The sequence below is a fragment of the Sebastes umbrosus genome, chromosome 21 (assembly GCF_015220745.1).
Source record: "Sebastes umbrosus isolate fSebUmb1 chromosome 21, fSebUmb1.pri, whole genome shotgun sequence".
In the NCBI taxonomy this organism is placed as follows: Eukaryota; Metazoa; Chordata; class Actinopteri; order Perciformes; family Sebastidae; genus Sebastes; species Sebastes umbrosus.
This window is the reverse complement of record NC_051289.1, coordinates 18393184-18417271: the sequence shown is the minus strand read 5'-3', so window position 1 is coordinate 18417271 and position 24088 is coordinate 18393184. Positions and strand designations below refer to the sequence as shown.

General features: G+C 44.1%; 1 protein-coding gene across 1 annotated transcript in view; it reads left to right on the top strand.

Annotated features, from left to right (window-relative positions):
* Nucleotides 1-24088, top strand: part of scospondin (subcommissural organ spondin) — an 87110-nt gene that overhangs the window by 15491 nt on the left and 47531 nt on the right. Inside the window, exons 22-69 of the mRNA XM_037756813.1 lie at nucleotides 493-586; nucleotides 691-900; nucleotides 1054-1259; nucleotides 1491-1605; nucleotides 1965-2086; nucleotides 2206-2373; nucleotides 2457-2684; nucleotides 3470-3592; nucleotides 3847-3944; nucleotides 4349-4580; nucleotides 4708-4860; nucleotides 5969-6106; nucleotides 6222-6404; nucleotides 6526-6676; nucleotides 7336-7495; nucleotides 7802-7850; nucleotides 8409-8513; nucleotides 8666-8793; nucleotides 9805-9925; nucleotides 10016-10143; nucleotides 10253-10394; nucleotides 10481-10651; nucleotides 11614-11794; nucleotides 12002-12077; nucleotides 12622-12643; nucleotides 12837-12957; nucleotides 13122-13335; nucleotides 13514-13655; nucleotides 13797-13973; nucleotides 14157-14351; nucleotides 14464-14541; nucleotides 14648-14803; nucleotides 15979-16128; nucleotides 16228-16392; nucleotides 16494-16685; nucleotides 16775-16897; nucleotides 18180-18309; nucleotides 18614-18739; nucleotides 19203-19294; nucleotides 20273-20476; nucleotides 20603-20773; nucleotides 20948-21203; nucleotides 21380-21426; nucleotides 22266-22436; nucleotides 22566-22700; nucleotides 23498-23634; nucleotides 23728-23822; nucleotides 23935-23984. Coding sequence (XP_037612741.1) covers nucleotides 493-586; nucleotides 691-900; nucleotides 1054-1259; nucleotides 1491-1605; nucleotides 1965-2086; nucleotides 2206-2373; nucleotides 2457-2684; nucleotides 3470-3592; nucleotides 3847-3944; nucleotides 4349-4580; nucleotides 4708-4860; nucleotides 5969-6106; nucleotides 6222-6404; nucleotides 6526-6676; nucleotides 7336-7495; nucleotides 7802-7850; nucleotides 8409-8513; nucleotides 8666-8793; nucleotides 9805-9925; nucleotides 10016-10143; nucleotides 10253-10394; nucleotides 10481-10651; nucleotides 11614-11794; nucleotides 12002-12077; nucleotides 12622-12643; nucleotides 12837-12957; nucleotides 13122-13335; nucleotides 13514-13655; nucleotides 13797-13973; nucleotides 14157-14351; nucleotides 14464-14541; nucleotides 14648-14803; nucleotides 15979-16128; nucleotides 16228-16392; nucleotides 16494-16685; nucleotides 16775-16897; nucleotides 18180-18309; nucleotides 18614-18739; nucleotides 19203-19294; nucleotides 20273-20476; nucleotides 20603-20773; nucleotides 20948-21203; nucleotides 21380-21426; nucleotides 22266-22436; nucleotides 22566-22700; nucleotides 23498-23634; nucleotides 23728-23822; nucleotides 23935-23984 — 6831 coding nt within the window. The remainder of the gene's footprint in view (nucleotides 1-492; nucleotides 587-690; nucleotides 901-1053; nucleotides 1260-1490; nucleotides 1606-1964; nucleotides 2087-2205; nucleotides 2374-2456; nucleotides 2685-3469; nucleotides 3593-3846; nucleotides 3945-4348; nucleotides 4581-4707; nucleotides 4861-5968; nucleotides 6107-6221; nucleotides 6405-6525; nucleotides 6677-7335; nucleotides 7496-7801; nucleotides 7851-8408; nucleotides 8514-8665; nucleotides 8794-9804; nucleotides 9926-10015; nucleotides 10144-10252; nucleotides 10395-10480; nucleotides 10652-11613; nucleotides 11795-12001; nucleotides 12078-12621; nucleotides 12644-12836; nucleotides 12958-13121; nucleotides 13336-13513; nucleotides 13656-13796; nucleotides 13974-14156; nucleotides 14352-14463; nucleotides 14542-14647; nucleotides 14804-15978; nucleotides 16129-16227; nucleotides 16393-16493; nucleotides 16686-16774; nucleotides 16898-18179; nucleotides 18310-18613; nucleotides 18740-19202; nucleotides 19295-20272; nucleotides 20477-20602; nucleotides 20774-20947; nucleotides 21204-21379; nucleotides 21427-22265; nucleotides 22437-22565; nucleotides 22701-23497; nucleotides 23635-23727; nucleotides 23823-23934; nucleotides 23985-24088) is intronic.

Here is a 24088-nt window from a genome sequence, read left to right as displayed (position 1 = left end):
ATCAGATTGGTGTGGATATTCATGCTCCCCAGAGGATGATTTATCATGTTTGGGTGATCAGCTGATCTTTCACTTAGCTCCTTAGTCAGATGAGATGAGAAGTTCCCCTTAACAGACACTTGGACCATGATAATGTATCTGTAAAAATAGTCAATAGTCAAGGTATATATACGCATAATTCCCACTGGATGAATTTAGTTGACTCCATGATATTTTCTCTTGCACCACCAATAGGCCAGATTTTTCAAATTATCAGAATTTACTGAGCACTTTCTTGCTTCCTAGACATGAACTCTTTCTGTTTTGGACACATCATGAACTTTGCCGCCATCCTACCCTCAGGACAAAATGTCAGATATGCAAACAAGATGGCCCAAGAAGAAAGATTTTAATGAGCCCATGATCTTTCGTCTTGCATCACCCTCAGGACAAACGCACAACTGGCAAAGCTCTAAGAATAGCAGAATTGTCAGCATGTTTTCTGCTCTACAGGGGACAGCTGTGTAGTTCCCATTCAGTGTCCATGTGAGTGGGAGGGCTCCATGTTTCCACCTGGAACTACCATCACTCAGCACTGCCAGAACTGGTCAGTCAATCTCAATGCTTATGAAAGTATATTCCACTCTTTTTTTTTTTCTTTAATAATCCAAATTGAAAGTCAGAGGGGTTTCTTTGCCTTTGTGTGTCCAGTTCCTGTGAGGATGGTGTGTGGCAGTGTGAGGGTGTGGCTTGCCCTCCTGCCCCCCCTCCCTGTCTGGAATCAGAGTTTACCTGTGCCGGGGGGCGCTGCATCCCCTCCCAGTGGGTGTGTGACAACGAGGACGACTGTGGCGATGGTTCGGATGAGATCTGCCCATCCACCTGCTCTCCAGACCAATTCCACTGTACCAGCAAGCCAAGGTGAATCCTCACTCACTTCAGTTTATCAAACATCACATGTTGAGATCAAGTTGAGGAAATACCAAGCAATGTTTTTTGCTGCTAGTCTACAGTCTTTGCTGCTGGAATGAGATTCCTGTAGTGAATAAAGTGAATTGACCCCAACCCCTGCAGTGGCCCATGTTTGAACCTGGCTCTGCGCTGTGATGGCCACCCAGACTGTGCTGACCAATCTGATGAGGAGTTCTGCGGACCTGCCACCCCCATGCCCCTGTGCCTACCGGGGGAGTTTCAGTGTGCCAATGGAAAGTGCCTGCCGGCCAGTCGTGTGTGTGACGGACGGCTGGACTGTGGTTTCGCTGATGGGTCTGATGAGCAAGGTAATCTATCATCACTCTATTCAGAAATATATACACCATATACAAAGTCAGCTCCATTGACAAAATCAAAAACACTTTTGAGCAAGACACTGTTCTTCACAGACTTTAGCATGCTTTTACTTCTCATTCTTTTGACAATTTAGTTTATTGTGACATGTTTTCTGTGTCTTTACATGTGGGCATACTTGAATGATAACTTTTCTGTATGGTATGTATATTTTGTTGGTCCAGACTGTGGTGTGGTGTGCGATGAGGGGGAATTCCTGTGTGCCGGAGGACGTTGCATTCTCTACCTCCACCGCTGTGATGGACATGATGACTGTGGGGACCTCAGTGATGAGAGGGGGTGTGTTTTCAGTTCTGCTGAACTTTTTTTTTGGATTGTCAATGGTTAAATGGACTGGCATTTATGATGATGCTTTGTAGAGTTTGTCCTGCTAAAGATGCAGCTCTTAAGGCAACAACAAATCTTGACTCGCTCTTCATCAGAGTCTAGTTGACATCATCTGAATGCCACCATTATCACAGACCCTCAACAATATTTTAAGAATCAAATAATGAGAATTATTTTGCAAATATTCTTCAGTCCATGTCTGTTTCAAAACATAGAGAAGTACTTTCTTTTTGTTTTGTTTCTGAGCAGCAGTGACTGAGGGATTGCACCGCATGATGTCATCATAATTGAAATGTTTTGGCTGGTTATAGGTGTGTGTGTGCACCGGGGGAGTTTCAGTGTCCTGGGGATGAATGTGTCCCTGCAGAGAGAGTGTGTGACGGACACAGAGACTGCCCCTCTGGAACAGACGAAGCTGTCTGTCCAAGTAAAGGTACAAATAACAACACAGCATTGAATTGTGTCAGTTATTAGTTAAATACATGTTGCCCAAAGCACTCCTGCGTGGTTTGAATCAGTGATCAGATTTTACCCTTTGTGTGTGTTTTGCAGTGACTTGTGCTCCTGACCAGTTTGCCTGTAGTGACGGTACATGCGTTGACACCACTAAGTTGTGTGATGGAACGACAGACTGTCGAGATGGAGAGGATGAGAACAGAACCAACTGCTACACTGTTATCTTAACACCCTCACCTGTCACCCCCACTATGCCCACTTCAGGTAATGACATGTCATGATTCAGAGATTTAGGAGGACATTTTTTTTTTCTTCAGTGTTTCTCTTATACACTCCTGTTTCTCCAGCTTGCAGGTCCTATGAGTTCAGCTGTGCCACTGGTGGGCAGTGTGTGCCTCAGGCCTGGCGTTGTGATGGGGAAACAGACTGTATGGATGGCAGTGATGAGCAACAGTGTATCTGTGGTCCTGGCCAGGTGCCTTGTCTCAGTGGGGACCAGTGTGTGGACTACCAGCAGCTCTGTGACGGGACCCCACACTGCAGGGATGCCTCAGACGAGAGTATCGACAACTGCGGTGAGTTACTGTACATACAAATGACAAAAATGTGCATTTTGTGTAGGGATGTTAGTAATTAACCGTTTAACCGACATTAAGAATTTTAACCGATTAATGCTACCAGTTAAATGCTTAAAAGAAATATTCATAATTAATTAAATAGCTGAGCAAAACTCAGAGAAGCGGCTTGTCACTTAAAGGAGCTGATCCACCTTAAGAGCCCACCTTAGAGAGCCTGAGCCGCTGTTGCAGGATACAGGAAGTTTGCTCGGGTCTTGAGCTGAGGAGTTGTAGCACCTATTCACCGACAAACTGTACACACACTGCTACTGCTATGTGCACAGCAATAACGCCACCGACAAACCCACACTCACCGCCGCCACACCCACACGGTCTGTCGGACACTCGCTAGCGTTACGCCGGGCAGACACACAGCTGACAACATAGCAGCTAAACTAAATGGTGTGGTGGAGACTTTTACTGGGAAAGTGGCTGCATGTGTCCACGACAATACATGCAGCATTGTGGCTGCTACAGTAACTCTCCCGGACATGTGAACTTGGGACTCAGTTGTCTGTTTTGCATATACACTGCAGCTGGCGCACCGCTGCAAGCGACGCACTAATCTTGTGGGTTAATGGTTAACAATCGGTTAAAGAGGGTCGGTTATCAGTTAATAATAAATTCAAAATTAGCATCCCTAATTTTGAGCATTGAGAAAACCATTAGGAGTTTACATCACCAGGCCACAAAAACGGTCTTTGTCTGAAGACACTGGTAATAATTCTGTCCATCTCCTACAGGCTCTACTCGGATACCTCCTTGTCCAGGCAGCTTCCAATGTGACAACCGCACCTGTGTGAACATGTCGCAAGTGTGCAACGGCGTTCCAGACTGTCCACGGGGCGACGATGAGTTGGTGTGTGGTGAGTTCTCATGACATAAGGATAAGAGAGAGAGGTGAGAATGGAAGCAAGGTTAGATGGAGTGAAGAGACTGCAGGAGACCTGACAAAATGTTCATTGTTGTGTTCAAAGAACGGAAGATAGGGAATAAAAAAAAGAGGCAAAGAAGAAATGAAGGAAGGAAACTTGAACGCAGTGTACATCCCAGTCCGGTGACAGATCTTGTAAGATCTCTGGCATGTTTAATAATATTTTTGAAATCTTGCTCTGTCCAGATAAAACTGTCTCACCAGTGCCCCCTGGCGGTAGGAACACCACTCACACCTGCCCTGAATTTACCTGTATGGATGGATCCTGTGTCCCCTTCAACATGGTACGTCCAACACCGACATGATATCCAGCACCGGCAAGACAAACTTTATGTATTTAGTTAACAGTGGGTGATTGAATAGGCAAGCAAAAGAAGGATATATATTTCTCTTTTGCACCATGTTGCGTCATCTTCCACTCGCTCTTTTGTGAATCTGAAGATTTAGACAGGATTTCCTCACAGGCCGTGAAGGTCTAGAAATAATTTGACATTTTTAAATTGGTCAGAAAGTATGTAAAATGATTGCATATTGATATTATCGCTGTTCTTTTAAAAAAAAAAAAATTTAAATGATTACCTTTAAAAATGAACAAACATGAACTTTTGTTAAAAATGAATGAAAGCAGCAAAAATGTGCTTCCCCCCTCACTTACATTCCTGTTCACTAACCGTGTCCTATTTCTTAGGTGTGTAATGGTGTGGTAGACTGCCCAGATTCCTCACTGGCACCACTTGGAGGCCCCACTGATGAGCAGGGCTGTAGAAGCTGGAGCTCCTGGGGTCCGTGGAGCCCCTGCAGCACCTCCTGCGGTACAGGCTCCATGAGCCGACAGAGAAGCTGCCCTCCAGGAGATCCACTGCGCCACTGTCGTGGACAGGACTTCCAGAAGCAGCAATGCTTCAACACCACCTGCCCTGGTAAGGAGGTGGACGTGAACTAAAAAAATAAATATGTTACAGAATAAAAGGTGTCCAAGCATAGTTTAAAATCAAATATGTACAGTAACTGTTACTAAAATGTGATGCTCTCTCCTCCCCACTCCAGTGGATGGGCAGTGGCTGCCGTGGGCGAGCTGGTCGAACTGTTCCAGCGATTGTGGTGGAGTGCAGGTCAGACACAGAGGCTGCATTCCTCCTCGCTACGGAGGCAGAGACTGCTCCCAGCTCCCTGGACCATCCAACCTACCCATGGAAATCAGTAAGAGCTGTCTGTAAACTAGGGTTGAACGGAAATAAATGATACTCAAAGGTGTTATTGGCTTAAAATTTCTGGTCAGTATGGAAAGAAATTTCTGTCTTTTACAATAACTGAGAAGGACAATGCTCACTTCAAAGGGAAAATGTGCTACCTTTTATGTGGATGTCCACTCAGTGTTAATGGTAAATGTAATCCACTAAAGAAATAAATTCCTCAGTCCATAACATTCTCTGCACTGCACTGGGATGCAATTTTCGCTGTTGGAAACGTAACACAGAAGAAAACAAGGAGCGGCATGGCACCCAACAGCTACTAAAGCTGAAGTAGCACTCTGTAGGTCTTCCGTATACCACCAAGTACATCACTGGTGTACGGAAGAACAGATTTTGCAGCAGGAGAACTCGGCTTTCTCAGTCAATACAGCACACACTGAGGAATTTATTGCTTCAATCGACTACTTAAATCGTCAACACTGATCGGACATCACGTGAAAAGTGGCAAATTTCTCTTTTAATGGACTGGTTGTCCCCAAAATTGCCAAAAAAGATCAACACGCTGTTAACAATTTTCACAAAGACTATTGTGTTGTTGAAAACTAGTTCAAATGAAAGCTGATTTTCAAGAGTAACTCTGAGAGGACTCTGTTTCAGGAAAGAAAAGTTTCTTTGGAAATTTTTAAATTGTAATTTTTCATTGCTGTGAGCACAATAAACAAAATTCCATTCAGATACGATGTATTGGGGTTCAGGCAGAAATCTCCAAAATCTGGTCAAATAAAACCATAACTATCTGCATGACTTAATGCCACTAGAGGTAAGAGAGAAAACATATGTGTTTTAGTAAGAACAGATGTTTTTTGACTAATCAATTTGCATATAATAATAATTCTGAATAAAGAAAGTATTATTAAATGGAACTCTCAATATAAATTGTTGTAATCTTAAAAAGTTGCCCATGTATTGTTGCTTGAAAAAATATCTGATTGTGGTGTTTCAAAATGCAAAAAAGCTCATCACACAAAAAAGTATGATCAAAGAAGGTGGGAATGCTAAGAACTATTTTTAAGAATGAACTTCTCTCCTATCCTTTTCTTCCTGTCCCACTGCAGAGCCGTGTCCTGACGACGGATGTGCCAACAGCAGCTGTCCCACTGGGCTGGTGAGACACAGCTGTGCTCCCTGCCCAGTGTCTTGTGCCCACATCAGCAGTGGGACGACCTGTGATCCAATAGCACCCTGCTCCTCAGGTCAGTCAGAGGGAATCTGGACTATCTTGTGCTCTAAATAAATTGTTGCTTCTTGCCATTTTAAAATGACTAAGTTCTTGTTTACATTTCTCTCACAACTTGTCTCTAACTCCAGGTTGTTGGTGTCCAGAGGGCCAGGTGATGAGCCACATGCAACAGTGTGTGTCCCCAGAGGAGTGTGTGTGCGAGGTGGCAGGTGTGCGCTACTGGCCGGGTCAGCAGATGAAGGTGGATTGTGAGATTTGTGTTTGTGAGAGAGGAAGGCCTCAGAAATGCCAGCCGAACCCAGACTGTTCAGGTGAGTCTGTCAAACAACACAGACTCTGTTCATGTTTCATTTCAAGATCAATGTCAATTGCATAGTTTCCATTTACCCACATGCTTTTCTGAGCAATCCTAAAGTTTTTATAATACTGCAGTGCACTGTGGCTGGTCATCGTGGTCTGAGTGGGGAGAGTGTTTGGGGCCCTGTGGCGTTCAGAGTGTCCAGTGGTCGTTCCGCAGCCCAAACAACCCCATCAAGCACGGAGACGGGAGCACGTGTAGAGGGATTTACAGGAAAGCCCGCCGGTACGTAGCCCTCTCCTCATGGAACTGTTGACTACTGTTACTGTTACTACTACACCTCATGGATATTCTTGTAAAGTTATGGCCACATTCAATCTGCTGTGGATATGTATGGTCCCCGGAGGGTGAATGTTAATGTTTTTGGTGACTACTGAACCTCCTTGTTAGTGCCACCAATTTTTTTATTGGAATCAAAATGGATTGTATGTCAATTTACCGAGCACATTCATTCTACCCAAAGAATGAGACCGGCCCTTCTGGACTTGAGCCAGCATCCAACATTAACCTAAATGCTTTGCTTTGTACACCACATACTAAGATAAAAAAAATTTAAAAAATGAATTAAGTTTGGTGTGGATATTTGTTGTCCATAGAGGGTGAACGCTGCTGGTTTTGATAACCCCTTGACCTTTTGTCTATTACCATCTCTCAAAATCAAATCGGGAGTTTAAATCAGAATTTTGTGCAATATTTCCTGTATATTTTCATGATCCATCAAAGATAAAAACCTACTGAAGTTGACAAACTGTGTCCTTGGCGATCATCTACGTTTAACAACACCTCTGTGAGGTTCCGTTTTTGTGAGCAAACACACACACACATGCATTCAATTACTCCTATATGCATTTTCCATGTTTGTGTGCGTGTGTGTGTGTATGCAGGTGCCAGACAGACCTCTGTGATGAGTGTGAGTACCAGGGTCAGTCCCATGCTGTGGGAGACAGATGGAGGTCAGACCCCTGCCAGTTATGTCACTGTCTGCCCAACCTTACAGTGCAGTGTTCACCCTACTGTCCATACGCTGTCAGTGGATGTCCACAGGTAAGAGTATAAAAGTGTGTGTGTCATGAGCATTTACACATTTAAGTGACTGCACTTACTGTAGCTGCGTCAGTATGTGCCAATGTTTAATGGAAATATGATGCAGTACGTTGCTACACTTTCCCATTTAGTTGAGCGTGTGACTGCGTGCTCAAATGCATCTGTGTTTCAATCTTATCTCATGTAAACTTTCCACAGCTCTGCTTCCTCTGCATCCTTTGCTTTCCCTCTACATAGTTGTGTCCCATAGCAACTCTACCAAATGTATAACTGAGTCAAATGTTGAATGTTGGTTTGTTTGTGCAGGGCCAAAGTCTGGAGCCTGGAGAGGGAGACAGGTGTTGCTACTGCCAAGGTGAAATCAGAACTGTTGTTCTGCTATCTACACTGAATAAATGTCATCCTGTTTAATGAGGAATAAAATGATTTGCATGAATTATACACAACTTTTTATATTTGTCCCCCCTTTTGGAGGAAGTCTTTTATTTTCCTTGTTATCCATATATGTGTCTTTTTTTTTGTAAGGTTGCTTGTACTGAGAAAAACTCACAGATTCTCCTAATTCAGGAACCCTTGCTCCCCTCTTCCTCTGACCACAGACATATGTCACATGTTCAAAAGACCATTACTGTACCTGCTAAAGAAAACTCAAAACAAGAGAATGGTACAATGGTTGACAAGAGACCCAAACGTTTTTCTACCTTAGGAGTCAAAAATGTCAAACTTGATAGAAATTACACAGGGTTTTGTGCCAGAATATGTACCTGTGGTAGTTTATTTTCACATTTGTATGGACCCTCAATAACAAAATTGCAGCACTGCTAGTATAGGTCCAGTTCAGTGTTGCAAACATTGCAGTAATAAAGTCAGTGATCTCCTGCATTAATCTTTCTGTTCTACAACACCTCTGTAGGAGAAAACGACACCATTCTTGTGACAGTTAGTCCCGTCACTGTGACCTCCAAGCCAGCAGAGGACACCAAACCTCTGGTTCCTACATATCCACTTCCTCCTGGAGGTAAGTGGATTTTTTTTAATGTGATCTTTTGGTCATGCAGTTTTACAGGTAGAGGTAGAGCATTTAAGCTTTTTTACAATCTATGATTATTATTCAAGGGTTTATCTATTTCCACTCATTGTCTTTTTCATGTCCTCTTCTCTTCTGTTCAGATGAATGTTGGTCTCCTCTGGGTGTTCAGACTCTCCCAGCCTCCAGTTTCAGTGCCTCGTCACAGCAGACCGGTCACCCCCCTGATGCAGGTCGCCTCCATGGGTGGGACCCCCATAGGGACCTCCAGGTGCACAAAGTCAATACATTTATACATTGCTACCAGACTTTGTACTGTTCATCCTGGTGAAATGTCCTTGAGCCAGCCTGTTCTGACCTTTGAAAAATAATAAGCTTTTCACACTCAGTGCTCAGTATGATCTGTCTTCCGCATCTGATCACTGATGGCTAACATGAGCTCCAGGGCCTTAAGGTTCTTGCTTGTTGGTACATTTCACAATGCTCCATTGGTTTCCAATCCCAAACATTTTTTTATTTGTGTAATGCAGATTGTTCCCTATTTCTTAGCCATTAAAACGTACGGAGACGGAAAGGGCCGAGTACAGACAGAGTTGTTCTGCCACTGAGCCGGCAGCAGACGTCGTCACAGAGCCGAGTCGGTGTCTGTGTAAAAGGGACAGCGGGACTACACGCACACACACACTAGATACAGATGCTGATGTGCCCCTTTTGCTCCCGTGATGACGGCATGCTATCTAAAAATCACACACTGTTTGGTCCAGTGTGAAAAAGAAAAGCCAATGTAACAGCAGATCTTCTTTACGGTGGTATTGCGGAATCTCTGTGTGAAAGGGGCTCATGTCGGTTGGTTGGTCAGACTGTCCCTACGCCACTTAAGTCTAGACTGAAATTTTCCACAATTGTGGGATGGATAACCATGACATTTGGCATAGACATTCAAGGTCTCCTGTGGCTGAATCTTTGGGTTGTCCTCCAGTGTCACCAGCCGCATTACACTTTTGATTTTGAGTGAAATTAATTGACATCTGTAGGATGGATTGCCAAAAACTTTGGTACACACATTCATGTCCCCTTCTAGATGAATGTAATCTCCTCTGCATTATCAGGTCCATTTTTTTATATATTTGTTTCCAACTTTTAATTATTCAAATCAAGTTCCAAGTCATAATCACAGCTGGGAAACTGAACTGAAAGCTTAATATCCAACTTGGCATGTACTATCTCTAACATCTGCTGCAACATGAACATGATGTGTAATCTCCAAATCATTTATCTGCAGGGCTGGAGTCCAGAACCTGAGCAGTACAAGGACCTACCACAGCGGAGCCCTGAAGGACACACTAGCAACACACAAAGCCCATACCTCCAGACAGACCTACTGAAACCATACAACATCACCGGTACAGATTGAAATGCTGGGTTTACTAAACACAGACTCCTATGTGAGATTATGTACTGTATATCAGTAAAATCCCTCCACCCTTCTGTAGGTGTGCTAACCCAGGGTGGTGGTGTGTTCGGCACATTCGTGTCCAGCTTCTACCTCCAGTTCAGCCAGGATGGCAGACAGTGGTACACTTACAAAGAGCTCGTTACTGATGCCCGACCCAGAGCCAAGGTTACACATCAGACGCACCAAATCCATGCAACTCTCCATCATATTGAAGGACACTTGTCAATGCTTTTTTTCAGATCTTGTAATTGATGGATTACCATTCTCCCTCCAGGTTTTTCACGGTAACCATGACGATCGAGGGGTGGCGGAGAGCCGGCTGGACAGGATGGTGTCGGCTCAGTTTGTCCGCCTGCTGCCGCACGACTTCCAGAACGGCATCTACCTTCGACTTGAGATCATGGGCTGTGGAGATGGTTAGTAGGTAGTTTCATGCTACTTTGCTGGTGTTGTGGGGATTTTGTGCACAAATGTGATTCTAATCCACTCTCCTCTCCTCCAGGTGACCACTGGTTGACAAGCCCCACTCCTCCCTCCCCAGTCTCCCCAGCAGGTGGCTGCAGAGAGAAGGAGTACCAGTGTGAAAACGGTCGCTGTGTGCCAGCAGGTCCACTGGGAGTTGTCTGTGATGGAGTCAATGACTGTGGGGATGGATCAGATGAGATGTACTGTGGTGAGCTTTCCAACCTAACACACCTTAAGCTGGGCATACACTGTACCATTTTAGCCCGTTTCTGGGCCGAATTTTGAGCCGCACGTCTCATTTTAGAGTCGGACCGAATTTCAGCAATTTCATGTCAGAAGTTTTGGTCGGCCGACCACAGGCTCTCACATAGTTGAAGCGGAGCCACGAGCCGATTCCCCAACGTCAGTGACTTTTTTCTACTCTTTTTTTACAGTAATCAGAGCGTAGCTATCAAAATAACAATGTAGGATACAATAGATATAGTAAAACGTAACTAGCTTACCTCCAATTCTCTCTGCAAAATGGACAAGCCATACTGTCCATGTCTCCCTGGCCACAGTGAGTCCATATATAACGTTACGCTGCTGGGATTTCAGCAGACAGGATGGAATAGATGATCAATGCAGCACGTTTCTGCCTTGTTAGCATTGTGACCCATACATATCTTTGCTGGCAAAAAAACTTTACCTGCCTCGGAGCTTTCAAACCAATCTATGTCAATCAAAAGGTCAACAGCCAGAACGGCCCTCAGGGGCCGACCGGCCATGTTTTTTTTCTTTCTATTTTAGACGTACAGTGTGAGCACTGAGGTCGTGACTGATGATCGGACCGTACAGTGTGAGCACATAAATCTTGAGCTTTGGCTTACAATCGCAAACGATCTACTCTAGTACAGTAGGAGTAGGAATTACACAACAACATTTCTAAAACCGTACAGTGTATGCATAGCTTTAGTTTCATTTTACTGTATAAGAACGATGCAATTTGAAAGTGTTTTTTTTTCTGGGATGTGGTGGAAAGGATACCCGCTTAAAATCAGGTTATCAACTGTATCAACAGCATTTGATCCTGGCGCTTTTTAGTTTTCTTAAATGAGCTTTGTAAGTCACACATACAAACACTGAATATAGAGATCCTTCTTACTTAGTCTGACCATTCCCCACACACAGGTACGCAGCCATCCCCTACTACCATCAGTCCACGCAGCTGCCCTACCGGTCAGTTCTCCTGCCCCCCACCAGGGGGCTGCATCGAGGCAGGGAAGCGCTGTGATGGGATCCCCCACTGTCCCAAAGGAGAGGATGAAACTGGCTGCCATTCCCACGAAAACATCACTACCCAGTCAGACAGGTAAAGGGCATTATTATGGTAATAATAGTTGTGATATTTGATAAATCATGTTGTTGTTAATCCACTCCTGAATTCCGCTTCTTACATTTTTATCTCATCTCTGTTTATCCAGCTCTTCTTTCATTCTTTCTTGGTCGTTGTAAAATAATCAAGAATTAGGTATGTATTTTTCTCCTCTTCATTGTTGTATACTTTATTAATTTACAGACCATACACACCCACTGCTGCTCCTCTCAGGACTCCATCCAAGGCTGCTGTCACTCGTCCTGCAGTAACACCAACGGTAAGACGACACTTCAATTAATCATCAGTTCCTCCAAATTCTTCATTTCTGTGCCACTGATGTTTATGCCTCGATAGGTCCTCATCTAAACGTAAGAGTAATGGATTAGCACAGGTTCTACCAGATGATACATATGAGTCAAACAGGGTTCATTAAATAGGGATACTTACAAATACAAGAACATGGTTTATTGTAGCATCATACAACACAGACAGATTTATCAGTGATGACTATGGATGCTGAAAAAGCATGTGTTCATTGTGAATGGCCTTATTTGTATTAGAAAATTAAAATTTTCCAGTGAAGATTATGCATTTTATAAAATTGTTGCTAAAGCTAAAAATGTACTCTAATGATTTATTGTCTGAGGAATTTATTTTTTAAAGGGGTACAAGACTTTTAAAGGGTTGCCGCCTTTTCCCAGCTCTCTTTGCACTAGTAATAGAACTGCTTGCAGAGAGAATAAGACAAGACCCAAAGATTACAGATGTTAATATAGGCACATTTCAATATACACTTAATTTATGTTCTAATATATTTACAGGGTGGTGGCCCAGGATATCGTGGTGAGTGTTGAACACATTTTAGATTGATTTATTTTTTGTGTTTTGAGAACAGCAGCCTCTGTTAATTAATTTCTTATAAAACAAATTCAAATATTACTGCAGACCACATGCTTTCATGTGTTGTTGTGTTTTAAGTGTTCATTTAGCCAAGCTGGCTCTGTTGGATGGTGTTAAAATTCATCATATTCTGCAGCCATCTGCTCCTCTCCCCTTGGACTGGAGGATGGGAGAATACGATATGGTCAGATGACCTCATCCTCGTACCATGCGAACAACCCTGCTGACGCTGGACGACTAAACATCGTCCCTAACGTGTGAGTGATCCGATCTGTGACTGGTTGTTGCCTCTAAAACATATGCTTCTCTGAAGTTTTGACGTTTATTTTTACATGCATGTAAAAGCCTTTTTGAATTATAATATGATTCAAATATAAAGCATCCAGAAAAAAAACAAACCCTATCCTCTTCTTCTGTGCAGTCAGGTTATGGAGCCTGGATGGAGCCCTTTACCTGCAGATCCCCAGCCATATTTTCAGGTGGACTTCCTGGAGCCCACATGGGTATCCGGGGTGGTGACCCAGGGCAGTGAACGCATGTGGGGTTACCTCACTAAATACCGCCTAGCCTTCGCCCTGCACAGCAGCCTCTTCACAGACTATACTGAGGATGGGAAGCCTGGTGGCCCTGCTAAGGTATTTCTACTAATGTAATGTACATGTAGTATCTCATTGAACATCAGATGTTTTCTGTATTTACATATATCCTCATATGATGAAATGTTTCGTGACTGTGTTCATACATGTTTGAGAAAAAGAAAAATCTGATGCATTGTTCTAGTCATGAGGCTGTGTCCTCTTGTTTGTGTTGTAGGTGTTTGAGGTGCGGATGGTGGGCAGGACCCCTGTGACCCGCTGGCTCGGTCGGCTCGTCAGAGCTCGCTACCTGCGCATCATCCCTGTTGAGTTCAGACACACCTTCTACCTGCGTGCGGAGATCCTCGGCTGCAGAGGAGGTGAAGAATTCAACTGAATGCACTAAATGATAACGCTCATAATTCTCAGGACCCAAATTCCTCTTGTATGCCAGCTCATCTTTGCTTTACAGAACTAGTGGCAGTGTTAATATGAGACAACCTTTCCTCCTGCTCTTGTAGATGAGCTGGTGACCCCGAGTGGTGTGACCACATCTCCCTCTGGTGGTGGGAAAGTGACCGTGCCTCGCTGTAAGCCAGGCCTGTTTGCATGTCAGCACAGTGATGAGTGCGTCTCTGTCTCTGTGCTTTGTGATGGTCGACCGGACTGCAAGGATCACTCTGACGAGATCAACTGTGGTGAGAGCTGAGCGATTCTATTTTTCATCTTCTTTTGAGTCCTGCCACAACACCAATTTTTAGTCTCCTTACATGACGTGATTGAATTGACAGTTTATTTGACAATTTAGTCAAGAAATATACAGCAACTTCCATCCATGTCTGTCTTTGTTTACGTCTCTTTCTCCTCATCCTCTTCCTCAGGTACGGCTCCAACCAGAGGCTCTCCAGGGCTGCAGAACCAGACCAGCTCCACAGGGGGACCAGGTTTTCATGGTGTCACTACAACAGGTGCCCCAGGCCTCCAGACCACCAGTTCCCAAGGTGGCCTTCCTGGTGTGGCTAGCCCAGGGGTCACAGGTCAAACCGGACTTCAGAAGACAACAACCTCAAGTACAGGTATCATCAGCTGTTGAAAAATTACTTTTTGCTCATTGTTGTTGGGTTTTTAACCAGGATTTCCCCGCCATTCAGTCACTTTTGATCAATTCAGAACCATCCATTTACCCAGGGGTCACCACAGGTCAACCTGGACTGCATCTCAAAACAACCCGCCATTCTGGAAGACCTGGGTTGCAAACCACAACAGGTGAGAGACACAACAGTCTTTCTAGTTATCCTAGAACCAGGCAGGACCCAATGGATTAACACTTATACAGAACAGACCTATATATATATTGTGACCTCATTTACAGCCCCGTGGATCGCTACCACCCCCCATGATGGTGGCCTACCCAGAGTGCTTTGCGTGGAGGGCCAGTTTGTGTGCCGGTCTTTTGGCTGTGTCGACGCGGCACAGGTGTGTGACGGCAGGCGGGACTGTTTGGACGGGTCAGATGAAGAACGCTGTGGTATGCATCGACAACCTGCCAGGGAACAGACCAGTGGAAGAAGAATACAAACACTGTAAATTAAGAAAACTTGATATTGATGATATTTGGTACCTCATTGAAGATATATCGCCTCAAGATGGTCTTCACACATACGATACGATTGGATACGATACGATACAACTTCATTGTCAGTTTGCACTGAAATTCATTTTGCATCCATAGGCAGCTCAGTTTGAGAAAAAGTACACATACAATAGACATACTGTTACCATAGACAGACAGACAAGTAGGACACATCAGACAAAAACACAAAACACATCACAATTAACGATACATAACCCATTACAAAATGACCATCTGTCCTCTGGATGTACATCTCCTTAGCAGCACATTAATTATTATTTAGCACCAAGATGGACTGATGAACAAAAGCGTTCTTCAGCCTGATGCATGTTAAATGTAGGGACTCTGAATCTCCTCTTGGAGGGCAGAAGTTGATATTTTCCATTTAAAACATGTAAGGGATCAGAAGAGATGCTGTTGGCAAGTCTGAGCATACTCTTGTTGTGAGCTGCTTGAAAGGAGGGGGTCTCAGGTTGGCCAATGATCTTCGCACAAATTTTGATTTGGCTATAAAGTTTAGTTCTAAGTTTTACAGATAGACTACTGAGCCAGTCTGTGCTGCAGTACAACAGGACACTCTGAATCACTGAACTGAAAAATAGAAAAATAATCTGGCTACTGGCTCCAAAAGATCTGAGTCTGCGAAGAAAGTAAATGCGCTGCTGTATCTTCTTACAGGTAAATTCAATGTGAGGGGTTCATGATAGAGTGGAGTCTATCATAACTCCCAGGTATTTGTATGAAGAGACCTGTTTAATTTCTACATTATGAATTGTAACTGGAGGCAGCTGACAGTCAGGAGGAAGGCCAAAAATATTTTCTTCTGTCTTACTAGTGTTAATGATAAGAGCGTTTTTGTCACACCATTCAATTAGCCAGTCAACATTACAGTGGTGCAATCTGAGATCATCGCTGTCAGTCAGCAGAGAAATTAAGGTGGAATCATCATGAAATATGATGTGAAATGAAAGAAAATCCTTTGAAGTAAATAATAATTGTTGTGTAATTCCTGTAAAAATGTGTATGTAAGTTGAATAAAGTTCTGTAGTTGTATTCCCATGTCTTATCAGGCACCACAGCCAGACCAGCGGTGACTCCACAGGCGCCCAGCCCCTGCTCTCCCAAGCAGTTTTCCTGTAACAGTGGGGAGTGCGTTCACCTGGACCGCAGATGTGACCTGCAGAAGGACTGTGCGGATGGATCGGATGAGAAAGACTGTGGTAAGATATAAGCCCACCTCAAAAGTGGTAATAAGACAAAACAAAACAGGAGAACACTGATTATTTTTGCTAAATCCTTTTTCCTCTCCTCTCCTCTAGTGGACTGCATCATGTCCCCATGGACAGCATGGAGTATGTGTAGTGTGTCCTGTGGTCTAGGGTCTTTATTCAGGCAGAGGGACATACTGAGGGAAGCTCTGCCTGGAGGATCGTGTGGTGGAGCTCAGTTTGACAGTCGAGCCTGTTTCCCTCGAGCGTGTCCAGGTCTGTTCTCCGAACCTGATGTCAAACAGGACGCGTCTTTCACAAGTACCCGGATTTAATGGTTACCTCAATCTCATTCTCTTCCCCGTCTCCTCTTGTAGTTGACGGCCACTGGTCGGAGTGGACGGAGTGGTCGGAGTGTGACGCTCAGTGTGGAGGCGGTGTCAGGCAGAGGAACAGAACCTGCTCTGCTCCTCCACCCAAGAACGGCGGGCGGGACTGTGGGGGCATGACCCTGCAGAGCCAAAGCTGCAACAGCCAGCCCTGCACCACAGACATCGGCACTCAGACAGGTGGCTCATACTCTGTCAAACAGTACAATTCTGTTGTTGGTGTTTAAAGTCTTATCTAATTCTAATTAGCTCTCTGATTGGTTGTTCAGGCTGCGTTAACAGCATGGTGCTCGTGACTGAGGCGGACTGCCAGGCTGGGAGAGTAGAGCCCTGTCCTCCTACCTGCTCACATCTCAGCTTGACCAGCAACTGCACTGCAGCGTGTATACTTGGTAGGACACACTGGAGGTGATGGGTTGTCGAGTTATTGTTTGCTTTATAATGTCATATAGATATGAGGGTAACTTTGGGTACGTTTCTAAGACCTAGTGTCACAGTGAATGTGTATTTTTACATTGTTCTGTTTCTATGGTTGATTCACAACACTACATATATTGCTTTTGAGTAGGAAGTGCCATGCAAAAACATTAAATGGTCTCCTACCTTGAAAGACAAGGTTTGTGCCCATTCAGTATCCATTATTGCAACAGAACGCAAGACGTAATAATGCCTCTTCTATATGTTTCATAGTCATAAGTCATATTTTAAACATGGAGTTGAGTGTTTTGGGTTAGTGGTGCCAAAATCAAACAAGTGTCTTGCTGTTCGATTTGCATGAGAAGGGATAGTTCGAATTTTTTGATGTGGGGTTGTATGAGGTACTTCTCCATAGTCAGTGTATTACCTACAGTAGATGAGTAGTTTGGAGAAACACACAGGAGTACCAGCAGAGGAGCAAAGCAATGTACTGCTGTGGACGGGGGGCAACAGCAAAACGGATTTTAGACAACTAAAAAAAATGTATATCAGTTTAACTGTTTAAATTTGGTGTTTTAAAGCGTGAGTTCAGATTCACCAAAGTCACACAATAACGCAAACAAACTAACCGGTCGAGGCAGCGGTAGATCAGCAACTCCCGTGTTTTGCGAGGTAAAGTTACTGTTTTTGTCAATGGAGTCTGGTGGCTTTGAAGAGAGCATAGATAGCGGCTTCAGTTCCCCGTCGGAATGGGCTGTCTGACGGCGAGGTAAAGCTGTGAAAATATTCTACATATAGCGTACACTTAAACTTGATATCGATTTTTTTTGGGTGTCTAAAATCCGTGTTGCTGCTGCCCCCGTCCATAGTAGTACATTGCTTTGCTCCCGTGTTGGTACTCCTGTCTGTAACTCCAAACTGGGGGCGTGCCGACCACCACTGACTATGGAGAAGTACCTCATACAACCCCACTACAAATAATCTGAGCTTTCTCTTTAAGTTGAGTACATATGATGACTTACTAATTTACAGGAAATTTCCAGTAGGACTAAATGAAATAGTCTGTGGTCTATTAATTGTGATTCAGTGGGTTGGCAATTTCATACGCTTTATTAAATTATTCAGACAATAAAGCAAAACCTTTTTCAAAGTCACAAACCTTTATTGAAGCAATGCCGATATTTCTTCTAAAAACATTCAGGCTGATTCAGTGGTGGCTGAAATGCTGAGTAAGACATCAATTTCTGTCTTCTCCAGGGTGTCGCTGTCCTGATGGTCTGTACCTTCAGGACGGGCGATGTGTGAATGCCAGCCAATGCGTCTGTCTCTGGGACGGTCGAACGCTGCAGCCAGGACAGACGGTCAGCAGGGACCAGTGTACCACATGGTGAGAAGCAAAGACAAATTTATTTTTCCCATTTTCCACTTTGAAAGCAAGCCTGGTTTTCATAATGATGTTATTTCTAAAATGATAATGTTAAAAATCATATGTTTTTAGTTTATTTTTCAGGTAATAAAATGGTTTTTTTCTGAGGAGTAGTCATATTTATTAGTGGAGGGAAAGTTCTATTTTGAATTACACTTATTACACTTGGACCACTGGACTGTTGCCTTATTGTTAAAAAAAAAAAAGAGAAGCAAATCTGATTGTAATAAAAAGCTAATAGAAGTACATATTTGTGCCCCATCAGCGTGTGCACAGATGGACAAGTAACCTGTGACACCTCCCGTTGTGTGGCGCACTGTCATTGGTCAGCCTGGTCGTCATGGTCACCATGTGATGTAACCTGTGGACTGGGGCTCCAGCAACGCTACAGGTGAGCCTGTTTAATTCAATAGATTTGTAAGGCATCTTAATCTTTGAAACACTCAAACAGCTATCAAAGGCTGGTCTCCAACTCATTCCACTTTCCACAAGACTTTTATTGAGATTATATTGAATTATAGTACTAAATACAGAATTATTTCCCCTATTTGCTGTCTTTTGTACACTCTAAATTCATTTTTAGGTGGTTGCATTATTCTTTCTATTTAAAGTTTTCAAGTTATTGGTTTGCCTGTGTCTCTATAATCCTAATGTGCTATTCTGTCACTGCTGTATCATTTACTGTTTGCTGCTGCAGCAACCCAGTTTCCCCACAGGTATCGTTACTGTAAGTTAATTAGCATTTTTATGTCATGTTAATGCACTTGTTATGGACTGATGGCTTTTTTTACTGCTCACACACCACCCATTCAATTTGGATCAGGAGTCTTTATGTCTCGACGTTGTCTCCTCAGGTCTCCAGTGAACCCAGCTGGAGCAGTAAAAATCCTGCCCTGTCCAGGAGACTCCTCGGAGGCCCGCCGCTGCTCCAGACCCTGCCTCCCTGGTATACCAATTCACACCACAGGCACACAAGCAGTAACAATAATGCTTGTGACATTAGATTTATAATCAACATGCTGCCTTGCGTCTTGCACTTAACTGAATGTGCTGTATATAATATAGAAAAACCCACTTATCCTTCATTTGTTAATAGCATGTGGGCTACTCTCCACTTATTGTATTTTTTTACATTGTAGTGGGCTTTACAGTATAATAAAGTCAATTTTAGTATAATGGATTCACACTGGACGTGGAAGCGCCGCCCTTTTTCGGGAAGCACTGCCCGCATCCTTTCGGTGCCCATGTAAACCAATTTGGCTGTTCACACAGGATGCCCAGCGCCACGGAGCTTTCGCGGCCGGCTCACAATCTTCAGTGATAGTTTTGGCGTCTTGTATGTTTTGTCTGCATGCCGCGAGCGAATCTGGAGAGAAAACACACTGATAATCTACTATAAATGATATAAATGATCTGATTCTGATAAATGATAAGATATGCATCCCACACACGCTTCTTGACATCCCTCCCCTCTCTCCGCCCCCAAATCAAATTTCTAAATCCATCCACTATACTTATTAAAAATAGCGGTATCGTAGTTTTTAAATGATGTACATATTCCACATATACGTCAGTTGTGTCTAAACAGAGAGCGAGTGCAACGAACAGACACAGAAACACACAAGCAGACAGACAGACAGAGAGCGAAAACAGAAGAGGAGAAGATCGCTTTTTGACCGGCGCTTCTGGTATGAACAGCCAGTCTTCTGCTTGCGCAGAGATTGACGTAGCGCTGCACTTCGCTGCGCTTCTGCATCCAGTTTGAACCCGGCGTAATTGTGAAAAATTATTTCATGAGCCACAATAACAGTAAAGCCTTTCTTCAAATCTTTAAATAGTAGTCTCAGGCCAGTATCCTAGTCTTGTAAATCACTTGCATACTCATTACACACACACAATATATGATGACTGTCCTCTTGTCCAGTGCTTCCAGATGGAGTCTGGAGTAAATGGACCAGCTGGTCAGAGTGCAGTAAGACATGTTTCAACCATGTAGATGATGTCGGAATCAGACGACGATTCCGCAGCTGCAACCACACGCTCACGCCCTTCAACCACACACACACGGACTCTGCCTGCAATGGAGACAATGAGGAGCAAGAGCCTTGTAACACTGTACACTGTCCAGGTATTACAGATGGAGACGCTCACACAAGAAACCACAATTTCTAAGTTCCCTCCACTCTCAACAAATGATGTGTTACATATATGTCGGAGGAAGACTGAAAAGCTGATATTAGTTGTGTGTTTCCAGTGAATGGCGGCTGGTCAGGATGGTCATCGTGGTCTCAGTGTTCATCAGAGTGCGACTCCGGCGTCCAAACAAGAGAGCGATTCTGCAGTTCACCCTCACCAGAGCATGGGGGCAGCAGCTGCCGCGGGCCACACATACAGACAGGAGACTGCAACTCCCATCCCTGCTCAGGTACTACTAGGGAGGGGAGGGGCATTGAATACTATATGTGAATAATATTACTCTATAATAGAATTTTTTTTGTATTTGAATACATTATATTTCGGTTGTTCCCGTTATTTTATCCACCCCATTGAATAAATGCCTGCGTGTGCAATATTCAGTCCTTATTTCCTCTCCTCACAGGTGTGTGTCCAGAGGGCATGGCGTACATGACATCTGCAGAGTGTGAGGCTCACGGCGGTGCGTGTCCGCGGGTGTGTTTGGACATGACCCCCACAGAGGTACAGTGTGCCACCGCCTGTTACGACGGCTGCTACTGTGCCCCGGGCTTCTACCTGCTCAACGGCAGCTGTGTGCCCCTGGCAGAGTGCCCATGTTACCACCAGGGGGAACTGTACCCAGCCGGAGCCACCTGGCCTGTCGATGGCTGCAATAACTGGTACTGTCGGCCTGTGTCCAAAGTTTCTTTTATTGCAAAGTAGACAAAATGACAATCTGTCTATAAACGTTTTATCGAAGTGCCTGAAAGTTGTGAATTATATTTTTGTGTGTTGGAATGTACTGCCATTTCTTAAATCAAACGTCACTTATTCTTGCATTGTGCGTCTCAAACAGTACCTGCACTAATGGAGAAATGGAGTGCGGAACAGCTCCCTGTGCTGGTGAGTGTTTTTTTACTATTAATTCAAGTTTTGATTGTACATTTACTTGTCTCCCGCTCTGTCTCTTGCTGTCTTTAAAGGGACTATTTGTAACTTCTTACACCTATGAATCATTGCGGGTCGGTGTCCCATGCGCGCTCGCTTGTGGCTACGCTGTTCAGACTCAGACTCCAACACAAACTACGCGGAAGCACCAAAAGTTATATCTAGTGAAGCCCGTCTTGCAAAACAGTGTTGGCTCTTCCTGCTTCAGCCTCCCGACCGCGGTCAGAAGACACGGGGGAGACCGTAGCTTTGGTCTCCAGGGCTGGAGTCAATGCAGTACCCTGCTCCTCTGCCTGCTTGCTTGCCTTCACTCAAACACTGCGCTCGTTCTCACTCGCTTCACCTCTCACGTGCATGCGCGCGCACTACACTCTGCAGAAGAGTTACGTTATCGTCTCCGACCAAAATTCCAGTGTCTCACCGGTTCCTTCTGACCGCAGTTGGGAGGCTGAAGCAGGAAAAGTTAACACTAGGATCAGCATTGATTCATGGAGAGACCTTGGTCTGCTCAGCTAACATTACTGCCAAGCAGGTGAAATATAGAGTGATATTGTGGTTTTAGCTGACGTGTGTCGCCTCACTGTTTTGACCGATGCTCGTTCATGTCTATGTAGAGCGACCACAAGCTTGAGCAACAGGACGCTGACTTTCGTTGACTTAACGGCCACAGGTGTCGCTGTTAACAAGCAATTTCTGACTCTTACATAGAGTCCCTTTAAGTCTTGTCTTCTCTCCTCACTTGTCTCCCATTCTCTCCGTCTTTCTCCGTCTTTTATCCTCTGTGTGTTTCTCAGTGGACTGTGGCTGGAGCAGCTGGACCCACTGGAGCGCTTGCAGTCGAACATGCGATGTTGGAGTGAGAAGGCGGTATCGTTCGGGAACCAACCCTCCTCCATCTTTCGGGGGTCGTCCCTGCAAAGGAGACAGAGTTGGGATGGATACCTGCAGCATTGAACCCTGCTTTGGTGAGAAGTACTTGGTTGCTATTATATACAGAGTCCATATTTTAAAATGTAAAAGACGAGTCGCTTGTTTTTATTTTACTCCTGTGTGCATTCAAAGAAATGAAAAAACAATGTGTGATGTGTGTGAAGGTGTGAAGGAGCCATGGAGTGCGTGGTCAGAGTGCTCAGTGACGTGTGGAGGAGGTTACAGGACCCGAACCCGCGGGCCCATCCGAATCCACGGCACCGCTCAGCAGTTCAGCGCCTGTAACCTGCAGCCCTGTGGTACAGCAAGACCTATACTATCATCTGACAATATTGTCATGTTTAATATCACAATTGTATAAGTGGGAACTTTTTTCAAGAATGTATTCTACAACCTCTGTCACATATAAGAAGCCAGTAAAGAAAATAATTCAAATTCTTGAAAGTGCAGTTACAGAAAATGATGGTCATAGGGAACTACAAAAACCAAAGATGGGAATGTTTATTCCAATTTATTACACGACTTTGTTGAATACTCGATTGTGATTGGTCAAGTAGAACGCTGCTATGCATAACAGACCATTGTTAGGGACGCAGTTCTGATTTCGGACTCTGGAGGAACATTTTTGTGTCAAATTATTGATTTGTTAATAAGCGGGATAATGTACAGCAAGTGGGTCATTGTTGTGAAATAAACCCCTTAAGGAAGATGCAAGACCCTTTCCGCTTCATGTCGGGGTGCTGCATCGCCCTGTCTCACTATACATTATCCCTTACATATCAAATCCTACTTTGTGAAGCATGTGAAAATACCAAAAAAGGATAGAGGAACAAAGAGTGCACAAAGCATTAATGTAAATATCTGTATTTAGATATAGAATTCATTGTCATATTAATAAATTATACTGTACATATTGTTTTAGGTTCAAGCACTAGCCAAATTATTTGTCATTCCAGCTCATCAAAGGGCTTTTGTTGTGTCAGTACTGGACAACATTGGATGTCCAGTTTTTTATGCGTTCAGATTTTTTTTGCTTTTGATTACACTGAGAAGGTTTTTCATTGAGCTCTGCTTGGACTCTGTGTTGCTGCGTCAGGAGATGGCAGGGTGTGTCCTCCAGGCCAACAGTGGAAGCAGTGTGTGAGTGGAGCAGTGACATGTACAGACCTCACAATGGACCTCAGCAGGAACTGCACACCAGGCTGCCAGTGTCCACAAGGGACTGTCCAACAGGTGGGTGAGGTGGCTAAACACACACACACAAGCGTGCACAAATATATGTACAGTAATCACGGCCATATTGTTCATGGTTCTTCACATCTCCAGGATGGCGCGTGTGTGCCGCAGTCTGACTGTCGCTGTGACTTGGATGGAGAACAGTACAAACCAGGAGATACTGTTCCCACAGACTGCAACAACTGGTAAGTAAAACTAAACCATAATGAGTTTAACTCCACCAGCATGTGCTTCAGTTCATCGGTATATAAAGAAGAGGTAAAATGACGATTTAACTTATTTGTGTTTGTATTTCAGTACATGTGAAGCAGGGAGGCTGGTCAACTGCTCTCAAGTCAGCTGCAATGGTAGGCAGAAAGTCATTGAATCTATCTTTAATACAGGAGCTGTTGCTTTTTTTCCCCTGTGCTTTCTTTTCATCGTTGTCTACAGAAGCCCTGAGAGGCAAGTG